The sequence below is a fragment of the Muntiacus reevesi genome, chromosome X (assembly GCF_963930625.1).
Source record: "Muntiacus reevesi chromosome X, mMunRee1.1, whole genome shotgun sequence".
Taxonomy (NCBI): domain Eukaryota; kingdom Metazoa; phylum Chordata; class Mammalia; order Artiodactyla; family Cervidae; genus Muntiacus; species Muntiacus reevesi.
In genome coordinates, this window is record NC_089271.1 from 10,674,136 (window position 1) to 10,701,897 (window position 27,762).

Genomic DNA, 27,762 nt, shown 5'->3' on the forward strand with positions numbered 1-27,762 from the left:
AACAGGTTGAACCTCAGAACACAGGAGAAGTCGTGCTCTGAGAACGGGGGAAGGACCCGCTCCCAGCTTCACACCCCCCCACAGTTTTGTGGAAGGGGCAGATTAAGAGTAGAGGAGAACGTGGAAATGGGCTTCTACACAATGGAAGGGACGCATCAAGGGAAAGCGTGGAGCTCAGGCACGCCGGCCGTGGCCCATGGTGTTTCATGGGCTGAATCCAGGGCACTGCACTTGACTTCATGGCAATGAATGTCCAAGAGTAGACTTGGCACACCTATTCTGGTCCATGACCAAAGATGCTAAGAGCAATACAGCCTGTCATGTGAAAGGGGCAGAAGAACAGGTGTATCGGGTGCAGTCATCACAGATGTGATAACGGGGATAATCTGTCTCAAACAGAAGGAGGTGACAAGATCCTGTGGATGGTTTCCTGTTTATATAAAAGAATTGCGGGGCTGCTTAGAGGGAGACTGCCACTGAAATAGAAGCAAAAAGCAGCAAGTCGAGTTGATCAGGGACCTGGGGCGGAGTTGGGTTTCATCACCCATGGCCGTCGTCCTGGCCACTGCCCTCCCCCGGCAGTGAAAGCGAGGGACCTGTCATCTCGCTGTTTCTGTGCCTCTCCAGGTGTCTGCTTTTTTCTTGCTCCCTTATTTTCCTCTCACTTCCTCTCTCTTTCAGCAAGAACACACCAGCATATCCACCCTTCCTTTCTCAATGAGGATAATTGCTTCCCTGTATGCCCAAGATCCTCATCCCAATTATGTTTCTAGAAAGTTGGGGCAAGGCCTTTTCTCAACTCCCATGTCTGTTTTCCCCTCCTGTGAATTTGCAATTTCTTTTAGAAGTATCCTTGTCCTGGATCTCTTCAACATTTTTCATTCAGTCTTGACAGTAATTTCCACTTGATTTTTACTTTAATTCAACACAAATTTTCACCATGAACCCAAACTTAGGCTTCCTGTGATTTTTTTTCAGATGGTGAATTCATATCTGGTAACTGATTCCTTATCTGTGACTTTTTAAAAGATTAACGATTTGAAACAAAACCAGTGCTATTTGTTTTAACCCAATATGACTTGGAAAAGACTCCAAATGTCTAGGCTTTCAAAATGGTGTCACCTGAACATTTTTCAGTCAGGCTTTCCGTTATACCTGACCTTTCCCTCATTTGTGTTTCTCCGGTGAAACAGTCACTCCAAAAGTTCGTTTGTTCACATTTCATAAGCACAAATGTCACTGTTGTCACTTGAGGGAGGTTATTAAAGGGGGATGGTTTTAACCAAAGCGTTCTCTTCTGTGTAGCCCATCACTCTCCTGATGGAGTCTTCGGACGCCATGAACCTGGCCTGCTTAACGGCTGGATACTACCGTCTGCTTGTGGATTCCAGGAGGTCAATATTTAACATGGCCAACAAGAAAAACGCAGGGACCCAGGACACAGGTATTCTCTTCCAAAACTCACGAGGCACCGACCTCCCTTCCCCATGCCAACTGACAACAGTAATAAGGATGTTTCCTTTTGAGGAGAGATGAGCAGATTTGATTATTATAGACATACAGGCTAATATAGGAAGAGGAAGAAGTAAAAAAGATTCCATATTTTGAGACTGGACAATGTATTGCTGGTATAAACTAGGGGTAAATTAGCACTGCAGAAACAAATCTAGCATGACAAACCAATCTGGTACAATGCTGTTGTGGTGGTTTGAATTATTAAAAAGAATGATCTAAGATATGTTGACCGAACCTGTTTACTTTAAAGTGATTAATATTTCAAAAAATAATAAAATAAGGATATTTCTTGAAAAATTAAAAAGTATACCCATAAAAACATCTAATGTCCAAATTTAACACAAAAGTCTCCAAATACTTCTGATATGTTCTAATATTTTTTTTTAATGAAAATGTTGATTTTTAGTCACATTTTACATGCGGCTTCCCTTGTGGCTCAGCTGATAAAGAATCTGCCTGCAATGTGGGAGGCCTGGGTTCAATCCCTGGGTTGGGAAGATCCCCTGGAGTAGGGAATGACTACCCACTCCAGTATTCTGACCTGGAGAATTCCATGGACTATACAGTCCATGGGGTCGCAAAGAGTCAAACACAACTGAGCGACTTTCACTTTCTTTTTCACATGTCACTTGGCAAATATTGGGTACCTACCTCCAAAGCAGTGATTTAATTATTGTGAAGGGTGTAGGTCTCAGCCTTTATGTCTGATTTTTAACTGCCTCATTCTCTCAGAACTCAGTCAGGGTGCAGAGAATTTAGGATGGACTGCCCAGTAGTTGTGAGCCTCCAACTTTATAAGCAGCTGATCCCTCATTAAGGTGCCCTACATCCAGACGCCAAGTGCCTCCTCCCACGTCAGACTCATGTTCAGGGTTCTGGGAACTCTATCTTGGGAAGACATGGAAATTGTCCAACCCTTGGACTTGGGGCTCTAGAAGGGACCCTGGACATCATATTAGCTTTTTCGCAGAAGCATTGAAATGGCAAAGATCAAATACTTCATCTCAGCCCTTTGACACAAAGAAAGCCCCAAAAGTGCAGATATCGAGGGTGGTAGCTGTTAAACTGAGAATTTCTTTGAGGGTAGATGGTTTTCATTTATTCTAGAACTGTTTTTTGAAATTTATTTTATTGGAGTATAGTCGATTTACAGTGTGTGTTAATTTCCCCTGTACATCAAAGTTATTCAGTTATACATATGTGTGTGTGTGTGTGTATACATTCTTTTCCATTATGGTTTATCCCATAATATTGAATATAGTTCCCTGTGCTGTACAGTGGGATCTTATTGTTTTTCCATTCTATATAAAATAGTTTGCAGATTTTTCTTCAGTGTTTGAACTTTTTCCTCCATCTATAGTGGACAGTCGGTAAATATGGCTGATGGACAGAGCCTACCATTCAAGTCAGAGATACTGACCTGTGAAAAATGTATAATCAGAGGCTCCATAAATAGAGTTTATTTTAAAAGAAAAGGAAATTCTGGAGAACAAATTCCATTGTCAGCTTTTGAAAGAAAATGGAAGAGAAAAGAAGGGAAGGAAAATCTACTTTTAAACTTATCAGGAAATAAAAATTATTATTCCCTGAAAATATAGTAATATGCAGCTTGGCATGCATACAGATAGGCTGGTACACAGTTTATTGTGACAGCTTGTTGAGTGGTAACAATAACAGTCAAAGAATAAAGGAAAACCAGAGAGTTGAACAAGGCATGCTGGAAGGCAACTGGGACTTGCAGCTAGATTTCATCCCAACCCACCTTGAAGTGTCTGTTTGATTAAAAATACATTGAATCAAAGAGGAGGTGGATGTGTGTGCTGGGTTCAGTGGTGAATGTCTGTATGACCACATGTTTTCTTTGAGCGAGGAGATTTAGAGCAATTGAACTGTGACTTTTGAAATTATGAAGAGCAGTTCCGCAATTTAACATATTCCTTTTGCATTGGAAAATCTTAAAATCCTAAAGTGTATTGTTAAAATCAAACCTTCTCCCCATGGACGGTTAAGATTGTATGGGTGCAAGAGGAAAGCCAAAGCTACCATTCTACAAATGATTACAGTAACAGGGGCCTCAGTTCTGTCCAATGTATAGCGACTCACAATGTGTTGTTAAATAAAGTTTCATGAGGCAAAAACTTAGTTCCAAAAAGTATCATATCACCATGGGGAAATAATGGAGCTTCAATCTTTTGGTCATTTCTTTTGTTTCGACAGTGAGCCTGAGGGTGAGGGCACATGTTCCAAACAGCACACACAAGCCTGCACGTGTGCATGTGCGTGTTTAATAAGAAAGGATGAGCGAGAGAGATTGCACACTCCAACAAACAGCTAACTGGTTGACCCAAGCAGAGTTGCAGCTCGGAGCTCAGCCTCCTCTAATGGCTGAAAAGCCTCCCTTCTCTTCAGAAATTCCCCCAAAGGCTCCTGAGACTCAAAAACTGTAGAGTCTGAAGTCTGTTAAAACCAGCTCATCTGTAGGAGACGTCCTTCTGTGTCTCCCAGATCATTCCAGAAGCCAAATCAGTACACCCTTCTAGAAGAAAGCCGAGAGAGCGCGTGTTTTCGTTTTGTCTCATACTGATAAGAGAACTTCATCAAGACCTCTAGCTAGAAACAGTCAACCCCTCTTTCTTCTTCACGGTCTTGAAAATTAACCCTTCAAATACTTTAAAAATCCCTGAACCTATGTAGTTAAGCATCTCTGGGCCTTAGGAAAGTCTTGCTAAATTGCTTTTAGCCTACTGACCTATTTGGTTTTCTGGTTGGTCTAAACCAGGGGTCAGCAAACCATGGCCTGTGGATCAGGTCATGTTCTTGTGAATGAAATGTTATTAAAACTCAGGCATGTACATTTTATTAAATATCTAGGGTAGCCGTAACAAATTATCACAAGCTTGAGGACTTAACAGAAACTTGTTCTCTCACAGTTTGGTGGGCTAGAGGTTCAAAATCCAAGCACCGGCAGGGCCAGGCCCCCTCAAGAGATTCTAGGGGAGAATCTTGTTTTGCCTCTTCCGGCTCCAGGTGGCCATCTGCATTCCTTATAGCTGCATGACTTCAGTGTCTGCCTCCACCTTCACTCAGCCTCCCCCTCTTCTGTGTATGGCCCAAGTGTGGCTCTGCTTTTCTCTTATAAGGACACTTTCTGTTGGAGTTAGGGTCCCACACAGATAATTCCAGGTGATCTCATCTCAAGATCCTTACTTATATCTGCAAAGACTCTTTTCAAATAAGGTCACATTCATAACCTTTGCAGGGTCACCATTCAAGTCACTGCATTTGTTTGCTTATTTGTCAGCTATGACTCCTTTTATGTTACAACAGTTGAGTTGAGTAGTTGCTGAACTGAGCTGTTGACCCCACAAAATCTAAAATATTTACTCTCTGGCCCTCCCTTTACAGAAAAAAATCCGCCAACCCTTGGGTTTAACCCCAGAGCTCTCTTACATCCTTGCTCAACCACTCTCCCTCCCCCCAACAACCTGCACTAGTCACACACACACTCTCTCACACACAGAGCCAGTCATAATTCATGTCATTGTCAATAAAACAATGCTGAACCCCCAAAGGTGTATTTATTATTAGGTCACATGTAAGTACGCCTGTTGTGTAACTGAGTGTCTTTAAATTTTATCTTTACTTGGTATTCACGGAAAATATATATATTGAGTAAAATGACTTGGAACATTCTTCAACATTGAGTCCATTATATATTTGGGAGAGAGTCAAAACTTCTTCAGTAAAACTGTTTTCGTTTTTATTTTTCCTATATCTCTTGCATATCTGATATTGGCATTAATCAAACTTGGGCCAGAGGGCAATTTGAGGAAACAAATGGGAGAATATGTGGCCCTAACATTTCCTCAAAATGTCACCTCTGGAATTGACAAAGCAATATTGACACAGTGATTCACTGCCCTGTCTTGGTAAATATCAGAGCAAAATTTCCACAGCAGAATTCTCTTTTGGAAGACCCTTAAAGATCAAATAACACAGTGCTGTTTAAATTAAGATTTTGCCATTTTAATTCTGGAGGAACATTAAACAAATCTTCAGGAGTTTTCATGATACAAATAAAGATGGAAATTCATCAAAGTATTAACTATGCTTAGAAATAGCAGAGAGGAGTACACGACTTGTCAGTGCTCCACCTTCTACATCCTGCCTGTGTGTGCATGTGTGCTCATGTGCGCTGGCACTTATACGTAAAAATATGCAAACCCACTAAGACAGGAAAAGGCTAAAGAGAAGTTTTAGTACTACCATTGCGATATGTAGCATTACAGTTTGTGTTAGTATACATTATATACATATATATTTATTATTATATTGTCATTACACTATTTCCTGAAATACGTGGTAGAAGTATGAGGATCCTTGACCTTCTCTTAACTCAATGTGGAAAAAGTCTAACATCTCCTTATGCAAAGTGGGAAATGTTAGATTTTGCATTCCAAAGAAAAGGGCAATCTTTCCCAGTATAACAGCCCACTGGACTATATCACCTTTAAGGATTTTTTAAAGGTATGTTGTATATTCACATTTATAGACATAAATAAGGTCTTTTAAATACTAGAACCAGAGATCAGATGGAATGAAGCTGTAGTGCCCTACTCTCAGATGGTATTCTATTTTATCAAGTAGCAGTTCTATTTTCTGCAGTCTCAATTCTCCTAACCAAGAAATCCTTACACCTGAAGCCTAAATCAACTACTCCCCTATTTGGAAAGCTGAACAATAACCATATTCACAAAAGTGATGCTACAAACCATTAAGTTAAGAAACAGAGACAAAGTGTCCCAGAAATCAGCCTGCACAGTAATGTGTCTTTGCATGACTCTTTTTCTTTAGGAACTGAAAATAAAGGAAAGCACAACATGCTTGGTCCCGAGTGGAACTGTATACCCCAAATGACCACCTTCATTGGCGAAGAGGAGCAGGAAGCGCAGATAACATACATAGATGCAAAGCAGAAGGCAGTTGAGATTGCGGATGGCACCCTGTGTCCAAAAGACCACCACCGGCACTTGTATGTGGACAACAGCTATAACTCGGATGAGCTGCCCCAGCCGCTGACCCAGCCGGGCGAGGCTCCGTGTGAGGCAGACTACAGAAGTCTAACTCAGCGGTCCCTGCTGACCCTCTCAGGCCCAGAAACTCTCAAGAAAGCACAGGAGTCTCCGAGAGGAGCCAAAGTGTCCTTTATTTTTGGAGATCTCGCCTTGGATGAGGGGGTCACTGCCCCCACCCTCGGCTACGAAAGGCTATTGGACGAGAGTCCAGAACTGCTGGAGAAGCAGAGCAATCTCTACATAAGCGGTGCCAACGACATGAAGAGCCTGGGTCTCACTCCAGATGCAGAGAGCATCCAGTTCGTGGCCAATTCTGTGTACGCAAACATAGGCGACGTGAAGAACTTCGAGGCCGCCGAGGGCATAGAGGAGCCCCTGCTGCACGACATCTGTTACGCCGAGAACACGGATGACGCGGAGGACGAGGATGAGGTGAGCTGTGAGGAGGACCTCGTGGTGGGAGAGATGAACCAGCCGGCCATCCTCAACCTATCCGGCTCAAGCGATGACATCATCGACCTCACGTCCCTGCCCCCTCCCGAAGGGGACGACAATGAGGATGACTTCCTGTTGCGTTCCTTGAACATGGCCATCGCCGCGCCGCCCCCTGGCTTCAGAGATAGTTCCGACGAGGAGGACTCTCAGAGCCAGGCCGCTTCCTTCCTCGAGGACAAGGGGCCCGGCGTCACCCTGCAGAACGACGAGATCCCCGTGTCCCTCATCGACGCCGTGCCTACCAGCACCGAGAGCAAGTGTGACAAGGGCCTGGATAACACCGGCGTTTCCACGCTGGACACTCTGGAAGCTCTGTCCGTGTCAGAGGATCCGCAGACCAGTGACAATTCAGGTTCTTTCACGATTGTTACGTTTATTCACTGATAGCCATATCCTTCCATCCCTTCAAAGCCATCCGCCCTTGGAATCCTGTCGTGTGTTTCCTCATTTCACGCATGTCCCGTTTCCCAAATGTGCTGAAACTACCATCATGGGTTTTTCGTGTATGTGGTTTCCATTTTTTTTTTTTTTTTAAACATATGGCACGTTTTCTCCCCCCTATTTCCGGAACAACTGTGCAATAAACTCAGAGTCCTTACTGAAAAGGGAAAAGCTTGGTATTGTTTTTGATACTAATGAAACCCATGTTCTTACGTGTCTCCTAGTGCCTGTGATGCATCCATTAACCGGTTCTTGTTTTTTGCGGCCCGCAGGTGTAGCCATCTTGCGGGCTTATAGTCCCGAGTCCTCCTCTGACTCGGGCAATGAGACTAACTCTTCTGAAATGACGGAGAGTTCTGAACTGGCCACGGCCCAGAAGCAGTCAGAAAACCTCTCCCGCATGTTCTTGGCCACTCATGAAGGCTACCACCCCCTGGCGGAAGAGCAGACAGAGTTCCCCGCCTCCAAAAGCCCTGCTGGGGGCTTGCCCCCAAAGGCCTCCCACAGTCTGGCCGCCCGTCCGGTGAGTGACCTGCCGCCCAAAGTTGTGCCTTCCAAGCAGATGCTTCACTCGGACCACATGGAGATGGAGCCCGAAACCATGGAGACCAAGTCAGTCACTGACTATTTTGGCAAACTGCACCTTGGACCGATGGCGTATTCCTGCACCAGCAAAAGGAAAAGCCAGCCGGCCGATGGGGAGGGGAAAGCACCCCTTAACGGGAGCGTGCCGGGGAAAAAACAGCAGGGGATCAAAACAGCCGAGGCGGAGGAGGACGCCAAAGGCGGTAAATTTGCTACTGTGTCTTCAAGGGACAGTCAACACCTCAGCACTTTTAACCTGGAGAGAACTGCCTTCCGCAAGGACAGCCAAAGATGGTACGTGGCCACTGAGGGGGTTGTGGCTGAAAAAACTGGATTGGAAGCAGCACCGGGCATCACCTTTCCCAGAGCTTCGGGTGTGGGGAGCAGGGACGCCGAAGGGAAGGATGACGGGGCTCCCGAGGGAGAAGCCATCGAGGTTTCAGGACTGGGCCCGCGGGACCACTTCTTAACGGACGTCACCTGTGTGTCTTCCGCCAAAGACCTAGGTAACCCGGAGGATGCAGACCCGTCCGGCTGTGACCGTCCCGCCAAGCTCCCCGAAGCAGAGGAGGGCGTGGGCCGCCTGTGTGACTACCACTTGGCCAAGCGGATGTCGTCGCTGCAAAGCGAGGGCCATTTTTCTCTCCAGAGCTCGCAAGGCTCCTCGGTGGACGCAGGCTGCGGCACGGGCAGCAGCAGCAGCACATGCGCCACTCCGGTGGAGTCCCCCCTCTGCCCCTCGCTGGGGAAGCACCTGATGGCCGAGGCCTCCGGGAAAGGCGTGACTTACCTTCCCTCCGAGGAGAGAGCCCCCGGGCTGCCCAACCATGGGGCCACCTTTAAGGAATTACACCCACAGACAGAAGGGATGTGTCCGCGGATGACGGTGCCTGCCCTGCACACAGCCATTAATGCCGAACCCCTGTTTGGCACTCTGAGAGACGGATGTCACCGACTCCCCAAGATTAAGGAAACCACAGGTACAGCAATGATGGATTTAGTGCTTTGCGGTACCCACCAGGAGCTCGTAAAACAAATTGACAACAAGCCTAAAACTAAAAATCTGGAAGAAAAGTAAAAGTTAGGGTTTTCTTTAAAAAGCTGCCAAACTGCGGCCAGGTTAAGTGTCACTCATCAGTCCCCCAGTGTTTAATACATACTGACGTTTCTAGATCTGGGCAGTAGCAGAAATGGCATTTGCCCTTTAGACTTCTGCTCTGTCTTGCTTTTAGAATTTAATGGAGCAATTTTTTTCCCCCTGATTTCTAAATGTAGACTTTTAGCCAGGCCCAGTGTGACTTTTAAGTTACAAGAATCACAAAAGGTTGATTTCCTTCTCAAGATATCGAATTTCTCATTTTGCCATTTCATTTTTAAGATGCAGGGAAGGATAATAGAGCAGGGGGTCTGGGAGTTGGGAGGGATTGGGGGAGAGCATTTGCCTTTCAGCAATATTTCCAGATTCCTCCCTACTCTGTAAAACTCCCCAAGATGAGTATTCTGAGGTGTCAGGCCTACTGCAGTGTCAGGAAGGTCTGGGGGTACATGATGAGCTGTTTTATTTTCCCCCAAATAATAAAATAGTAAGCACAGGTAGAAACATGAGCACTGCTATCTTCTGTGCTCCTCCTCACTATTCGGCCACCAGGTGGGCACTTATTGGTCTCCAAGATCCACTTGGCTGGCCATCATGGGGCAAACACAGACGCTCTTTCGCACTTTCCAGTTTCAAATTATACCCTCAAATAGTGTCTTTTCCAGTAGGTCAGTAGATGTCAGTGAGACCTTGTTCTTGTTCAGTTGCTCATTTGTGTCCAACTCTGCGACCCAATGGACTGCAGCACGCCAGGCGCCTCTGTCCTCCACTGTCTCCCGGAGTTTGCTCATATTCATGTCCATTGAGTCAGTGATGTCAGTTAATTTCCGTTCGTGCCCTCATTATCTCCTTTGTCAAAGTTCACCACTAGTTTCACCTGCCTTGGGAAACTCATCTCTGAATGTTGCTTAACTCGTCTCCCAGCTAGCATCTTTTCCTCTAAACTCGTTAAAGGATACTTTGCAGTTTACAAAGAGCTTGCACCTAATTTACCCCTTGCTTCTCACAAAAATTCTTTGAAGTGGAGATTGTGCTCTTCACATGACAACTTTTCTGGCACTTTCCCAGTGTCTCAGCTTCAAACCCTGTACCAGGAAAACCTCATGGGGTCCTCTTTAAAAGATTAGTATATTTAATTTGCATTAATTAAATTAGGCCACTTTTTTTTAAAAAGATAGCCAATGCCAGGATTAATCTAACTCCTTAAAATGGAACTTCAAAGTCATAAATATGCTTGAATAATCTCTGTAAGACGTGTGTTCTCTCGAATATATCCTTGGGAGATCACAGACATCACATAGAGATTTAGTAAAAATGACCACCCATGAGGTGCTTAATGATTCTCTGTTTTTCTGCTACCCCTAGTGTAGCTTTGACAGAGCCTGGGAAGGAGAGACGAGGAGGCATGCCTTCAGCTTGGTCTCAATATCCTGAAGCTGATCCCACCCTGCTACCATCAAACATTCACTCGGAATCAAAGGTGCCAATTCCAAATCAAGACCCCAATGATTTCTCCCAAGCAAACCAGGCCTATGGAGAGGCTGTGAGCTGGTGGCCACTGGATCTGAGAAGGGGGAGCCTCAGGACATCCCCCAGCCACAGGGCTCTGAGACGGAGCAGCAGTATCCTCTCAGGATCTGTCAGTTTGGAGACCTTCCGGGAGAGAAGCCAGGGTGCGGTCAGCTTAAAGTGTCCAGGTATCACAGAAGCACAGGAGACCAGTTCAGAAAGGCGAGCAGAACTCCCCCTGGGGAAGAAGCTCACCAAAAGTTTTTCCCAAAGCTCGATGCACTTTAGCTCTGAGGGGAAAGTTCACAAGAGGTCCCCGGTGGCTCACAAAGACTCAAAGCTGTATAGGACATTGCCCTTGCGGAAGCTGGAAGGCAGCCATTGGAGATGCCGGGGACCTTTCAGCTACTGCTTCCTGAACCGAGGGCAGGATGAAGACGGTGATGAGGATGAAGAGGAGGGAGAGGCCACCCACCAAGTCTCTTGCCTCTTTCGACCACAGGTGACTCAAGCCATGCCAGACCCAACCAGCCCACCCCTGGCTGTTGGAATTCAGAAGCAAGGAGGAGAGCTGTCCAGAGGTTCAGTGCTGAAGGTCTGGGCCGAAGACTTGAGTGGCCCAGATGATGTGGACTTCAGCAACCTAGCTTTTGATGCCCGGATTGCAAGGATAAATGCCCTTAAGGAGAGCACATATACAATGCCCGATGGGTTCCTCGCAGCCCAAAATGATGCCAATGAGCTGCTCTGCCTTGTCAGGGCAACCAAGGGGAAGAAAGAGGAGTCACGCCCTGAATCATATGACCTAACACTTTCTCAGTACAAGCAGCTGTTATCCATTGAGTCCAGACAGTTGGGAAGTGCCTGTCGGAAAATGGCAATGGCTGAGAAAAGTCCAGAAGAGATGCTCCTAGCTATGACTTCCAGCTTTCAAGTGCTCTGTTGCCTAACAGAAGCCTGCATGCGATTAGTTAAAGTCGTGAACTCCGAAACACAGCGGCAGGAAATAGTAGCGAAGATCGATGAAGTGGTCATAAACTACATCTGTCTCCTGAAAGCTGCCGAGGCAGCCACTGGAAAGACCACTGGTGATCCCAATGTTGGACTCTCGATGCGACATTCAACCACCATGGCCGCTCTCGTAAGCACACTAACACGTTCTCTCAAGATGCTTTTAAATAAATAAAGTATGAAAGTCACGTCATAATCTACCTTTGCAAAGCCATACATGAACTTTTATTTACTTTATGTGTACGATGAACAGACGTCTCCTTTCTTCTCTCTGTATATTTTGTTATTTTCTATGAAATAGGAGATAAAAGTCACATTGATGAAAAGTTGAAATGTACTAATCCAGATGTATTCTGTTTATATTATACATATATATACATGTAAAAGAAATATACAAGAAAGTGGTGACATTTGGCTATTTTTCATATAGTCAAAACTCCAGGTATGTGATGTGAAATTTTAATTTCTACTGTGTTGGAGCAAAACAATGAATCCTATCCCCTTTCCTTCCAAGCTGATACTTGGAGACCATATCATTCATATTTAGAAGTAAAAAAGAAAAGAAAAGGAAAGAAAAATCACAATGTATATAGAACAGTACCTATATGTTTTAAAGCTATGATTTTTAAGCATTGGAAATAGCAAAAAGACATTTAAAATTCAAAAAGCTATTATGAATTATTAGAGAATATATATAATAAATTAATTTTTGCTCATAGTGTTTGGTTATCTGATGCTTTTTTCCAAGAATCCTACATATTTCATTTTGGCTTATGCCATTTGGGCTAGAAATGGGGTGGGAATGGATTCTTTTGTGTCAACACAAATGCTCTTCATGATGTTTCTAGAATGAATGTACTTCCCAAATAGAAGAACAGAGGGAACGATGGGCAGGTTTCTGGATAATACCTACTTATAGACTAATTACAGAAAGTGAAAGTAATTCAGAATACCAAAATTAAATTGTTTGATGAAAAGAAAGCTCTGCTTTGACTCAGTGTCAAAATGTACAAACCAAAGACATAACCTCTCTGCCCACCATTTCAGCCATGAAACATAGGATTCCCTTCAGAGTGACAGAGCATTTAGAGAAGTATTTGCAAATTACAAAAAGGAACAGAAAATGATCCTCACAAGTAAATGCAGGTCCGGTAATGTGAAGCAGACCACACACCAGGCTATGAATCACATCGCAGATCACAGCTCTCAGCAAAGAGCTTCATGCATCCCCTCTGCAGGAGCCCATGCTTCCAACCAAATTTGCAATGCCAGCCTAACACTGGGACAAAGTTTTGAATCTGGAATGTTACAGAAAAATCAGGGAAAGATAGTTACTCTAGTATGGAAGCCATACTTAAATAAATAATGAAGTATTTCTAGTCTGGATTGGCTGATAGAAATATGTAAGCTGGGGGAAAAAAAAAAAAAAGAGTGGTAAACTTGACCGCTTTAAGTGAACCTGATGGAATGCAAAGAAGTTTTCAGAACCATCGTCTCTCTAAAAATGTATCTTTGGGTCAAAGCAAAAGGATGCAAATTCTGCAATTGTAAAATAAAGTTGATAATGTACATATGTACTTCATGGCTCTTTTAGTGTTCAAGCTACACACACTCTTATTTATGTAGGTGGCTTCTTAAAATATGACAGGAGTGTGCCCAGTGCAAATATTTCCATTTTTGTAGGCATAACACAGTCCCCAGTTGCTATCCCTCTCATCAGTCATTCCATAGAGACTCAATAAAAAAGCCACACATATTTATAGGTGGTAGCAAACAAAAGGAGTTTAGACATGTGTTATTACAATGTTTAATAAAACATTATTTGATTACAATTATAAATATTGGTGTTTGATAGAATTAATGGTGTTTACTGTGGAAAATTTTGGTAAATATTCTGTGTACTAAAATATTAATAGGATTGTGTTCTATGTCAGACAATGTGTGAAACATATATATTATCTCATTTAATCATCACAATGATCTCATGGTTTGGACGCTATCATTAATTCCATATGGAGGCAATATGGTTTCATAGTTAAGGACATGGAGTTTGGGGTCAGACACCTCTTGATTTAAATTTGGGCTCTGCCATTTTCTATTCCTTTTATCTTGGGAAAGATAGTCAATTTTTCTCAGTCTCAAGTTCCTTCTAGTAAAATGGAAGTCAATAATAAGATCTATTTCCATAGGATTGTCATGAGTTTTAAGTAAAATTATGTATATGAAGTTCTTACTGCAATACCTGGCAGAGAGTAAGTACTCAGTGTTATATATCATCATCATCATCATAAGCATTGCATTAAATATATTGCCCAAGATAACACGTGGGGGCTGTTTGTTTTATATGCATATTGTATCCTGACTGTGCAGAATACATTAGTGTATTGCATATGTATAAAAGAACTATACAAGAAAGTGACATCTCCAGTTAGAACACCGTCCCAGTCCATTTCATTTCTTTGGGAGGCCTCAGTGAAATAGCTCTGAGTCTTTCTAATCAATCTCCCAGAACCTTTGGGTATACCAATAAATTTTTGTTTCATATAAACAAACTCTTTACTACTTAGAAAACCTCAAAAGCCCCCCTGTTGCTAAACGTGCTGCTCCTAGGTAGGGTCAAGATCCACTAGAGTGTAGGAAGAATGTATCAGAATGATCCGTGTGTTTATTTTTATCTAGCCTTTTTTTTTTAATCTAGCCTTTTTTATGTTTGTGTATGTTTTATAACAGGCTAAGAGCACAGTGGTATATGTACATCATTTTCAATAAATCAATTAATAAGCATATGCCTGGTGCATATATGGGATATTGTCACAGACAGAGTCGCACTAACTGCAGTGTGGAGATGACTGAGCCAGAGAACGAAAATTTCTTGTCCCTAAGGTCCTTTACACTTAGTCTGCAGCCTAGTTTTCAAGGTGTATCACCTATCATTTTAATCAATCTTTTATTATAAAGCTTTCAAACATATACAGAGGTAGACACAATCATATAATGAATCCATATGTACTCATCACACACCAATTCATGTCCAATCTTATTTTCTCTATTTCTAGGCACCTCCTTCCACAGCGTATGTAGAAGCCAATCCCAGACATCATAGCATTTAATCCATGAATATTTCGGTAAGCACTTACTATAGATAAGAGTTTTTAAACATAATCATAATGCCATTTTTACACTTTTTAAAATTAATAATTCCCTAATATCATCAAATAAATGTTACAGAAATAATGAAGAAACCCCCAAAGACAATCATTGTCAACAATTTAGGACATCTGCTTTCAATTTTTTCAATATCTATGCTAATGTTATTATTATCGTAGGTGTTTATAACTTTTGACTCAATCTGAACACATTTGCCCCTTTTCTGAGTCTCAGTTTCACCATATCTTATGTAAGTGGATTGGCTGGAGGAATGTGATTGACATGGAAAGACGGAGGACTCAGATGACTCACCCTCACAGCATTAGGCTGCCAGTAAAATCCAACAACTCATGCAATTCCATTAGACATTAAAATTAAAACAGACCCCCTCGGCCCAGGTGAAGTTAGTCTAATCACAAAAGAAATTATGTTTCAGAGAAGAAAAACTGACTATATTGTGAAATGACCAGCCACAACAACATTACAATAGATTGATTCCTTTTGCTGTGAATTTCCTCTTTCATCATGCTCCATCTTAGGAAAGACAATTTGCATTTCTATTCTTCTTTTATATAGTTCTAAGTGTCACTTATTCTCTGAATGTTATTTCTGAGCTCCTCAGGATGGCACTGTAATTTATTCCCCCTGGTTTACTCTTAATTTGGCAATGTTTGTTCTCTTGGACTGATTATCACCATTTGTAATTGTGTTAACTATTTTTGAAATTGAAAAACAAGGCAAATTAGCTATGTTCAGGTGATTCCTTCTCTGTTCTAAACAATTGAGAATATTCACAGGAGTCAAAATGTATGGATATTATTACATTGTTTCTCTAACCTGATTTTGTGCTGTGAAAGGAGTTGATTTTGGGGGGGGCGGGGTGTTTGAGAGTATAGAGGTGCAAAAGAGGTGTTTGAGTGTGTGTGTCTGTCTGTGAGCATAGTTTTCAGTTTAGTTTGTTGGATTTCAGTGCAAGTTTACCCTCTGGCAGTCCAAAAACTATGATAAAACTTTCAAGTCAGATTGCAGAAATAGCTTCTCAGCTTTGAAAGATCAAAGGGTTGGAATCTTACCTTTTGAACTGAATTTTATTCATACCAACTTGAACATCACAAAGTTGGGTACTTTTTATTCCACCTACTCCCTAGCCTACCCTTCTCACTTTTTCATTTCAAAGCTTGGAAAGTAACCTTCAGAAATTGTATTAGAATTTTTTTTAATTTAAAAAATAAATTTCAAAGCCTATACATAGGAAATCCATGGACGAACAATCCATGTCTTTATCAACTGTTTTCACTGTAGAAAATAATGGAATTAAATCCTGCATAGCAGAAAGAAGTAGATAACTAATTATCCCAAGTATTGGGAAAACTTATTTCACCATTCAACTTGAAATTAACCCACTGCCTTCTGCTGAACTTGCCCTAATCTTTCCTCCATATTTATAATCGCATCTCAGTTTTCTGTTGCTTTAAAACTAATGTGCCACACTGCATGGCTTCTGGGATCTTATCTCCCCAACCAGAGATGGAACCCGGGCCCTCGGCAGTGAAAGCATGGCGTCCTAACCAATGGACCAGCAGGGAATTCCCTTCGTTTTTCACTCTGCAGTCTAAACCAAAATTCTTGACTAGGACGTCCTTTGCAGTCTCGTCATTCACAACTTTAGGAAGAATTAGCTTTGACTGTTAATATAGGTGGGATTGGGGAAGCTGAGTCTTCTTGGTAACCTCCAACCAAGTAATAGCTCTGTTGAATTAATACCCTTTGCACATCTTGCTATTTGACTACATGACCCATAACTCCTTTCTGTCTCCCAGCTCCCAGGGTGAGTCCATTCATTTGTTCAAATAGCTATTAACAATCTCCTAGTCTGGGCACACACTGCTAGGTTCTGGAGACAGGGTACAATATGCTTGACATGGTCTCTTGACATGGTCTACCCATTCTAGAATGGGTAATCCTTTGTTACTTCTCAAGAAAGAAGGGACTCAGAGTAAGTCAGTGTAGGCCGTCTTCACTTTGTATGGTAGCACAGGACTGGAGAAGACCGTGCAGACCCAAAATGTGTAAAGTGATCTTAATACTGTGAAAAAATTACAATTCTTCTGTGATCCATAAAGACTTTTACTCAAAATATCATTGTCTTATCAATTATTAATGTATAGGGATATGACAATATAATAAAATGCCTATTTATCCAATACACAGTCATTTAAAACATTAGAAACTCTGAGAATTAAAATGAGTCTTTTTGTAAAACCTTATAAAGAGTAGTTTGAACAGTACGTGCCTTTTTGCATCATGTAACTTACACTATGGGCTTCCCAGGTGGCTTAGTGGTAAAGAGTGTGCCTGCCAAGGCAGGAGATCGGATTCTATCCCTGGGTCGGGAAGATCCCTTGGAAAGGGAAATGGCAACCCACTCCAGTGTTCTTGCCTGGGAAATCCCATGGACAGAGGAGCCTGGGGGCTACAGTCCACGGGGTTGCAAAAGAGTCGAACATGGCTTAGCGACTAAACAACAACGACAACTTACAGTATGGAATTAGCATCTTCGTATGCTTCAGCATGTTTCCATACTTCTTTCTCAGTATGGATCAACTTCCAACATTTTATCATCAGTGCTCTCTTTGTTGTGAAATATCTCTAAGAGTTCCTTAATGTAACTGTGTTTTCCCCAGTGTCACTTCCTTGGGGACTGCTTCGTCCTTTTCATCACAACCACTTCCCTTTTTTCTGTCACTAAGTTCGCCTTCCCTGCATCCCTCCAGCCGACCTGCATATCTGTAATCCCAAATGAGGACAATGATGACATTCCCACAGTCACCTGCTGTTTCTGTTACTGTTTACATTCGATTATAATTCTACTTCCAGAGTAACCACTTTTTATTTCTTTGTTGCACTTTTGCCTTTATTGGCCAGTTCCCTGTTGTAATCATCCATTTTTTTAAAATGCTATATGGTTCTGTTTTATCACTCAGAAGAAAGGGAGGAAACACGACTTCATGCTTTGCTGTCTGTGCATGAACCGAATGCACATTGACTGATCAGTGGCAGACTATGAAGGAGATGATATGATTAGTCATTGATCATCATGCACATCTTTTATTATTTGTTTATATTTGTTTATTTGGCTGCATCAGGTCTTAGTTGCGTCATTCGGGATCTTTAGTTGCAGCGCATGGACACTCTAGTTGTGGCATGTGGGCTCAGTAGTTGTGGGACAAGGACTTATTTGCTCCACAGCATGTGGTGTCTTAGTTATCCAACCAAGGATTGAACCCATGTCCCCTGCATTGTAAGGGGGATTCTTAACCAGTGGACCACTAAGGAAGTCCCCATCTTTTATTTATATAGTGGTTTCTTGATTAAAGAGTTAGTAGCAAAATTTGTACTTTATGGAGTTATTCACAGTTAACATACCATGGTAACCAAAGTCTAAATCATGTTGTTGGGGGACTGGTGTTTAGTTAAACTGTGTTAATGGAGATTCACATATATCAGAGCCATCCAGAATGAAGACTTTCTGTACTTAGGTGTTTAAAGGGTCTGAAGCCTGTGATAAAAATGACTGAACAGGTAGCATTCAGTACTGTCCAATAGAATTTTCTGCAATAGTGGAAATTTTCTTAATCTTTAAAGTACAATATGGTAGCAAAGAGCCATACATGGCTACTGAGGACTTCCAACATAGCAACTGAATTTTTAACTTCATACAATTTAATTAATTTAAATTTAAACACCCACCCATGGCTAGTGGCTACCATATTGGAAAATGAAGCTCTAGCAGACAAACAGACCAAAAAATGTAGAAAAATAAGCATAATTTTGACAGATTGCAGTAAAGTCTAAGAGGGAAATTGATAGGCTGCTAAGGAAGATTTTTCTAGATTTGGCAGGATGGAGCTAACTCTGATCATTTAGTACACATGACCCCCATTCACATATGCTGTGCTAAAGACATGTAAAGGGTATATGTAATGGAAACAGTAGCAGCTAAAGAGTATCCCTCATTAGAGTGCCCCTGAACAATGCCAACACATACACAGACTCAAGCAACACTCACTTGTTCTTAGCCTTTGGGTGCCTTAGATGATCATATATGATTTACATGGATAACTACATTTTCCCCAAGATCTGAAAATCCGCTGTGAATTTTGACTATGGATTATTTTGTGACAATTACCACATATGATGGTATATGGGAATTGTGTCAAATACTGACCTAACAGGCAGCATATGCAGTTTGTTCCCTAAAATATGTCTTTCCTGCAAACACAGTCTGATCCCACGCCAACCCTCAGTCCAGAGCTGGAACTTTCCACTGCTTTTCTCCATCTTTCCACTAGTTCTTGGGCCCAACTTCCTTCTTGGTTGGGTTCCAAGCCCAATCCCAAGTCCACTCAGATGTGACCCAATCCATTCTGAGGTTTAAAATATATACAGAGTAGAAAGGACTAACGGAAAGTGTAAGCTCAGAGTTTGATGAAAGCCAATTTAACTTGAATCTTCACTTATCAATTATTGTCTTCATTATTGCTTTCATCTTCTTTCCCGTCCTTACCTCCCCTGACACTCCCTGCCCCCACCTTTCTGTACTACTTTTCTATTGCTGAGTAACACATTAACACAAACTTAGTGGCTTGCAATAACACACATTTAGTATCTCACAGTTTCTGGAGATCAGGCATCTGGGCACAGCCTAAGTGGTCCTCTGCTCAGGGTCTCAAAATGTTGTCAACAAGGTTTAGGTTGGGCTGCGTTCTCATCTGAAGGTTTGGTTGGTGATAACTCTGTTTCCAAGCTCATTCAGATTGCTAGAATAATTCATTTTCTTGCAGTTTTAGGACTGGCCATTATTCCTGCTGTTTTGCTGGCTGGAGACCAGAGGCTGCCCCAAGGTCATAGAGGCTGCCCACAACTCCTTGTCACAGGGCCATCTCCAACGTGGTTGCTTATTTTATCAACTCTGCAAAGAGGTTTAAGTCAGGTCCTCCCAGAATAAACTCATTTAATCAACTCAAAATTAAACTGATTTGGGACCGTAAGTACATCTCCAAAATTTCTTCACCATTGCCATAGTCTGTTGGTTAGAAGCATGTTCCAGGTCTTGCCCACACTCAAGGGGAGAGGGCTGAACAGGGCGTGAACAGCAGGGGTAGGAATCATGGGGATCACCTTGGGGGCTGTCAGCCCTGCCATCTAAGGCTTTTGCTTCAGCCTTCAAAAAAACTCAACAGGTCACACATTCCTCTGAACAGAAGATACAGTGTAGACACTTGAAATACAAACTTCAAAGTCTTTCAGAACCCACAGCTCTGACGTAAGTCATCAGAGGCCACGTGGACAGCCTTTGGCCACTCTGTCTTGGCCCTGGCCCATTCTCTAGATTTATTTCCATGTTAATATGCCAAGCTCCTCTGGGGCTGGAAACGCCAGTACTTATGATGCACTGACCTGTGCAGGTCAGGATTTCATTAGTGGTGAGTCCATAGGTAAACTTTCTGCAGCAGTATGACTTTTTTCTTTGCACTCATTTTAGAGTCAAGTATGATTTTGAGGTCAGGTTCCATCAAACAATTAAACTGGCAGATGAGTTATTAAAGATGCTAAACTTTAGCCAGCATAAGCATGCCTTTCTCATGTATTTATGGGAAGGGGGATGAATGGGCTCCAGGTCACCTGCTCCTAAGTTATTCATCTGAAAGTGGAGCTCACACAGTGCAGTTCAATTGCCCTCCATGCCCACTTGGCACTGCTGGCCAGAGTACCCTGAAAGGATGCCTTTTCCTTCACATGGGCTTCAGCAGAGATGAATATGGAACAGGGCTCATTTCTTTATGGATTCTCTCCTTTGTTTTGCAAAGCTATGTAAAACTATATTGTTGAATCAGGCTATACTGAAGTATTCTGCTCATACTCTCTGGATTCCTGAGAAAGCTAAGACAAGGCAAACAGGCAGACAGACACACACCCGTGCACATGCCTGTGATGTAAATAAATGTAGTGTCGCATCACCCAGAAATACATGCTTGTCTTTTCTGCCTCCTGTCTGCCTCTGTTCTTCACTACTGCAAATTTGATTTCTAATCTGTTGCTGGTATGATTAGAATGACATTAATAACAATACCTAACATTTATTCAGGCAAAAGTGCCAGGTACTATGCCCAATGATTTTCCTGCATAATTATTGCATCTATTTCCTCAAACAACCTCTGAGAAATTATTATCATGCCTTGTTTATTTTTCATTATTTGCTATATCCCTCATGTTGTGCAATATCCTCTTGTAGCTTATTTTATACTTAATAATCTTCATCTTTTTTAAGAAAGAACATTGAGGCTAGAGAATCCAAATATAACTGGCCCCAAATCATGGATGCTAGTCAGAATCAAGATTTGAACTCAGGAATTGCAGTTTTCTTCACCAGGTTTGGGCCAAATAGCTAGCTCGATTGTTTTTAATCAAATAAATACAGCACGCATTTTTTAAAAACTTAAATTCCACCAAAGAACTTATAGAATAAAAAGCAACCATCTCCCATCCCAAACTCCCCACTAAGTCCCAGTTCTGAGAGACAACCCATTTCACCAGTTTCTTTTTTTAGTTTATCTAGTGGTTTTCTCCTTAATTCTAAATAGTACAATTTGTTGACTTACCGACTTTGCACAATTGCTGCCAATCACCTCTTGAACAATGAGGAATTCACTTATTTATGTTACCCCTCACCTTTCCTGCTCCTCCCCTATCCAATGTCTAATAGGGGTGTTACTGTGTTCTAGTCTTCATTATCTAACTTTAAATATTATAGTTAAATCTCTGCTTCTTGTTCAGTCATCTTTAGACGGTCTCTGTTGATTCCTCATTGATGTGAAATGGAGCAAATTATTTCCCCAGCATATCTTTCTTTCCCCCTCACCACTTCTTCACTCATTCCTCCTATTTTAGGCCATGAGTAGCATTGCATTGATATCATTTACACTGTTATTAAAAGCAACATTGGTCACAATGTTTAGGGACCAATGTTTTGTAAACCACTACAGCCTGGAAAACCAGCATAGTCAACTGCTTTTGCGAAAACCATGATATTATCCAGAGCTCTTCTAGAAGGTGAAACAGAGATCCCTATATGTGGAAGGAAAGAAGAAAGTGTTTACTGTAAATTCATTATGTCTTAAATTGGTGATTCTCAAAGTGTGGCTCTTGAACCAGCAGCACCATCCGCTGGTAACATAGAGATGTGGATTCCTGTGTTCTACCTAGACCCACTGACTCAGGTTCTGGGGGGTGGGGGGCCGTGGCAGGGGTGCAGTCCACCAATAGGATTGAATAAGTCACCATGTAATTCTAATGAGTGCTCAAGTCTGAAAATCACTGTTTGTTCTGCACTAAACCTTGTCTTGTGACTGAAGCTTACATTACTTAAAATGTGTTTAAACATTGAAATACACACAAGTGGCTATGATTAATAGTTCCAAAAGACATGACAACAGCACGCATACATATTTAAGAGAGCTCTCACCAGATTGGATTTTCAACATCAGGAGACATTAAGGGAAGACTAGTCATAAGACTAGAGAAAGTAGACAGAACACAATTTGAATTGCATTCAACCTGGAGAAGTTCTATAGCTGCCAGAATAGTCATATATATGCCAAAGCAAGCTAGTTTTCTGCCCTACATTTGCCTAATAGAAGTTCAGTGTCATTGCTTCATAGAGTCAGTTTAACAAATCTGATTCCTCCTCCTTATAAGGGCAAGTTTGTCCTACTGTTTCCTCCTAGTCAAGATGGGTAGCATTTTCATTTCTCTCATGAAAATGAAGTCATTCATCAGACTTAGGTTGGCTGTACAGTTTACAAGCCAATAATCAGCATTTATATTGTGATGATAATTGTGCTAAGAGGATTCATTTTATCCATCTTCAATATCATGGCTCCCAAGTCACTTGAAAGAATGTTCAAAGCATCAAAATAAAACAGACTCTTTCCTTAAATAGCTTTGATTTTTCAAAATCATACCATAGCTTCCTTTGTATTTAGTTTCTAGGTTTTTTTAAAAAGTTTCCCTGAAGTTTTTATAGGTTTCCCTTTTTTCTTTCTCATGAAATTAAAATGTACTATTCTGAATATCTAGCACTGCATTAAAAACCACCTCAAAATGTAGGAGCTTAAAGAACTATTAGCATCCCTCCTGGGTCTGGGGTTGGACTCAGATGGCTGATTCTCACTTGCAATGTCTCATGCAGCTGCATTTAAGTGGTTACTGAGGCCAGAGTCACCTGAGGCTTGACAAGGCTTCACAATGACTTCTTACCTGGCTAGCAACTAGCCAAGAGTTCATTGGAGGCTGTCAAACAGAGTCTTCATGGGACCGCTCAATGAAGTTTGGGCTTCTCACAACATAGCAATTTCAAGATTGCAGCACCTCTTCCATGGTGGCTGGCTTCCAAGATGGAGCATGTCAAGAAGGAGGGTCCCAAGAGAACCAGGCAGAAACTTCAAATCTTATGACCTAGTCTGGAAAGTCACTCAGTAACTTTTTACTGGTCACCTGAGAACCAGGTCCCAAGAGAACTAGGCAGAAACTTCAAATCTTATGACCTAGTCTGGAAAGTCACTCAGTAACTTTTTACTGGTCACCTGAGAACCAGGTCCCAAGAGAACTAGGCAGAAACTTCAAATCTTATGACCTAGTCTGGAAAGTCACTCAGTAAATTTTTATTGGTCACCTGAGGCCTCACCATTGTCAAAAAAGAGGAGAATTAGGCTATAGCTCTCAGTTGGAGGAGTGACAAAGCCTGCAGCCTTCTTTAATCTCTCCCTCGTGCTTCCATCAAAGCCTTAACAGATCCGATACCTCCATTGTGTTGTCTATTCCATGGAATAAGCTCTTCCTGAAGGCATTCCTCTTTGCCAGAGCCGTCTGACTTCCTTTTCTAGTATAAACCTATTTTTATCTGAATAAATATCATCCTAGGACTTTCCCTTCCCAACTTTCTTAGAATGGACCCCACAGTTTCCTGTATCCAGTATTACTAGGGGAATTTTCTCGTAAAGATTTCATGGAATGTAACCTTTTTGCATCTTGTGTGTCTGAAAATACCTTCACTTTGCCCTTTTGCTCAATTGATCATTTGGCATATGGGATTCCAGGTTCAAAATGACATTCCTTGGATGGATGTCATTGTTCCATCATCTTTTTACGTCAGTTTGCTGAATGTTCTTCTCATTCCTTCAGCGGATCTCCACACAAATCTGTTTCTTCTGTTGAGTCGCAATGTGCATTTCACAAGGTTGTCTCTAGATCTGGAATTGTCTTTTGTTCAATTTGCTTGGAATTTAGTGCATCTTTTCCTTCTGAGATTTCATGCCTTTCTTCAATTCTAGATTGTTTTCGTTCTATTAATTTTTTTTCCTCTCAGTTTTCACTGTAGTCATTATCTAGTGGTTAGTGAACAGAACTGATATTTTTTTCAGAGACATCAGCTACGTTGTTTTCATGAAATTCTTTTTAATGAACTAGAGTGCTGGTTTCACACTTCTCTGACTTGGTTACAGTGTGCTCAATGGACTGTGTGGAGGTCATAGATGAATAATACGTGACCTGGCCATATTCTAGGTGTGCACAACTACATGTGTGGGTTACTTTGTTTCTCTCTCTACTTTAACACATTGATTTAACATTGTGATTTTTGTACGACACACCTGAAGCATACATTATTATCTAGAATATTCTTCAGTCAGTTCCTGTGTACCTGCCACCCAGATTTGTCAGATCCTAGCAAATTACCATATGGCTTTGGATCTTGATTGTAAAGAAATGAGTATCAAAGACAGTTGGAATACTCTGAGTAACTTTCTCCAGTGCCCTGTGTCTCCCTCCTCAGGTATCATCAAGCCTGAGTTTGCTTTTGTACCCGTCCCATGCAGTTCTTCATATATTTACCACATGATTACATGTCCTTAAAAATGTGTGATATTGTTTGGCATGTTTTTAAACTTTATGTAAATGGTATCATACTGTACATATCCTTTCCACACTTTGATTTTGTTATTCAACACCAGTTTCGAAAGATCTATGCCTTTTAAAAGAGAGAGCTTTCATTCATTGACCTTTTATGGCTTTATAGTCGTCTATTGCATATTAGAATTTAGATTATGCTGTTAATGGATATTTAGGTTGTCGTTTTTTTGCTATTAAAAACACTGCTGCAATGAACATGCTTGTACCTGTCTCTTTGTGCATACGTGTTATGATTTTTCTCAGGAGGTATGCTGAAGTGTGGAATTTGAGAAATAGGTTTTCTTCAACTTCACTAGATATTGATTCCCTCCTAGACAGGCCCAACGATCCATGACAATTGCAAGAGCAGGAAAAGCAATCAGAGGAGCAGGCTAAGATGGTCTGAATCTGCTTTCTCTGAGGTTTCCTTCTAAGCAGGCTACCAAATTAGGCTGGCTGGTTTCTTAGGGAGAGAGAGAGATGAGAGATTGAGATAAAGGTAAAGATAGAGATAGAGATGAAAGAGAGAAAGAGATTGATTGCTCTCTCTGCAATAAATTATGTATTCCCCAACACTAACCCAAACCAAAGAACCCAGAAGTACTCTTGAGTATCTAGGCTCATGTTAAACTCTTCTCTACATTATTCTGTTCCTCTTCATGATGGCATGACTTGAGTGTAGAAAAACATTCGTAGTGGGTGTTTACTGACAGTTACACACACAATTTGGATAAATCAAACAGACCAAGGTATGGGAGGGAGAAGGAGAGGGGAAAGGAAGGGAATGGAAGAAATCAAATCAGTTCAGGAAGCCCATCATCTGAATAACACGTCTTCTGGTAAGTTCAAAGAAAAAGGGAGTGTTGTTTTGTTTGCATATATCATGACTTAATCAAATGGTATTGTACAATAGATCTCTTTCTAATTATCATCTTTTTTCTTTGAAGATTTTTTTTAATTTAATAATTTTTTAATTGAGGGGTAATTGCTTTCCAGCATTTTGTTGTTTTCTGTCAAACATCAACATGAATCAGCCATAGGTGCACATATGTCCCCTTCCTCTTGAACCTCACTCCCACCTCCCTCCCCATCCCACCCCTCTAGGTTGATACAGAGCCCCCGTCATACAGCGAATTCCCATTGGCTCTCTATTTTACGCATGGTAATGTAAGTTTCCATGGTACTGTCTCCATACATCCCCCCCTCTCCTCCACTCTCTCTGTGTCCATAAGTCTGTTCTCTATGTCTGGTTCTCCATTGCTGCCTTGCAAATAAATTCATCAGTACCATCTTTCTAGATTCCATATATATGTTAGTATATGATATTTCTCTTTCTCTTTTTGATTTACTTCACTCTGTATAATAGGCTGTAGGTTCATCCACCTCATTAGAACTGACTCAAATGTGTTCCTTTTTATGGCCGAGTAATATTCCATTGTGTATATGTACCACAGCTTATTTATCCATTCATCTGTCAGTGGACATCTAGGTTGCTTCCATGTTCTACCTACTGTAAATAGTCCTGCAATGAACATTGGTGTACATGTGTCTTTTTCAATTTTTCAATATACCTCAGGGTATATGTGTAGAAGTGAGATTACTGGGCCATATAGTGGTTTTATTCCTAGTTTTTTAAAGGAATCTCCATACCGTCCTCCATAGTGTCTGTATCAATTTACATCCCCACCAACAGTGCGGGAGGGTTTCCCTTTCTCCACACCCTCTCCAGCATTTATTGTTTGTAGACTTTTTGATGATGGCCATTCTGACTGGTGTAAGGTATCTCATTGTAATTTTGATTTGCATTTCTCTAATAATGAGGATGTTGATCATCCTTTCATGTGTTTGTTAGCCATCTGTATGTCTTCTTTGGAGAAAAATGTCTGTTAGGTCTTTTTCCCACTTTTTGATTGGGTAGTTTGATTTTCTGGTATTGAGTTGTATGAGCTGCTTATATATTTTAGAAGATAATCGTGTGTCAGTTGTTTTGTTTGCTATTATTTTCTCCCATTCTGAGGGTTGTCTTTTTACCTTGTTTATAGTTTCTTTTGCTGTGCAAAAGTGTTTAATTAGGTCCCACTTGTTTACTTTTGTTTTTATTTCCATTACTCTAGGAGGTGGGTCATAGAGGATCTTGCTTTGATTTATGCCTTCGAGTGTTCTGCCTATGTTTTATTTTCCAATTATCATCTTGATCTTTATTTTCATATTATTATTATTGAAAGATCTGTCCCATGTTGCTATGTGTACTCTTTGATCAGATCATGGTTTCTTATTGCTATAAAATATTCCACAGTGTACATCTACCACCTTTATTTATCCAGTTCTTCAGTGATGGACACCTAATGATCTTCAACTTTCTCCTGCAAAGCTGAGACATCATCCGTCCTCCTATGTAAAACATCATTGTTACATAGAACATCAAAACATCATTTGTCCTCCTATGTTAACAGCAACAGCAACACACACCCACATAGAAACACAAAAATACTGGCTCATAAGGTATGTGTATCCTTAATGTGACCAAGATGGTGGCACCTGTCTACATACCCACAAGAGGTTGATTCATGTACCCCACCAACAATGTGCATTGTCCAGCTTTCTGACTTTGCCTGGTTCTTGGATTTATCTTTATTGTTTGAATTTGCATTCTCTGATACCTAAGGAGTTTGAGCCTCTTTTCATAGATTTGTTGACCATATGGGTTCTTTTTCCTTTAATTCCTTTTATGTTTCTTTCCCAATTTTCAATCAAGTTTTTTTAATGTTGACTTGCAGATATTTCTTATGCATTTAGATATAAAGCCCTCGTTGGTTTGGAACATTGCCAATATTTTCTCCTAATCCATCGTCTGTAATCTTTGTCCAGAATTTCCTTTAA

The 27,762-nt window shown here is 41.3% G+C and overlaps 1 protein-coding gene across 1 annotated transcript in view; it reads left to right on the top strand.

The window, feature by feature from the left end:
- FRMPD4 (FERM and PDZ domain containing 4) overlaps positions 1-12,390 on the top strand; it is a 513,884-nt gene extending 501,494 nt beyond the window's left edge. The window contains exons 14-17 of the mRNA XM_065915564.1: positions 1,306-1,444; positions 6,370-7,437; positions 7,799-9,091; positions 10,578-12,390. Coding sequence (XP_065771636.1) covers positions 1,306-1,444; positions 6,370-7,437; positions 7,799-9,091; positions 10,578-11,902 — 3,825 coding nt within the window. The 3' untranslated portion in view covers positions 11,903-12,390. The remainder of the gene's footprint in view (positions 1-1,305; positions 1,445-6,369; positions 7,438-7,798; positions 9,092-10,577) is intronic.
- The last annotated feature ends 15,372 nt before the right edge of the window (positions 12,391-27,762 follow it).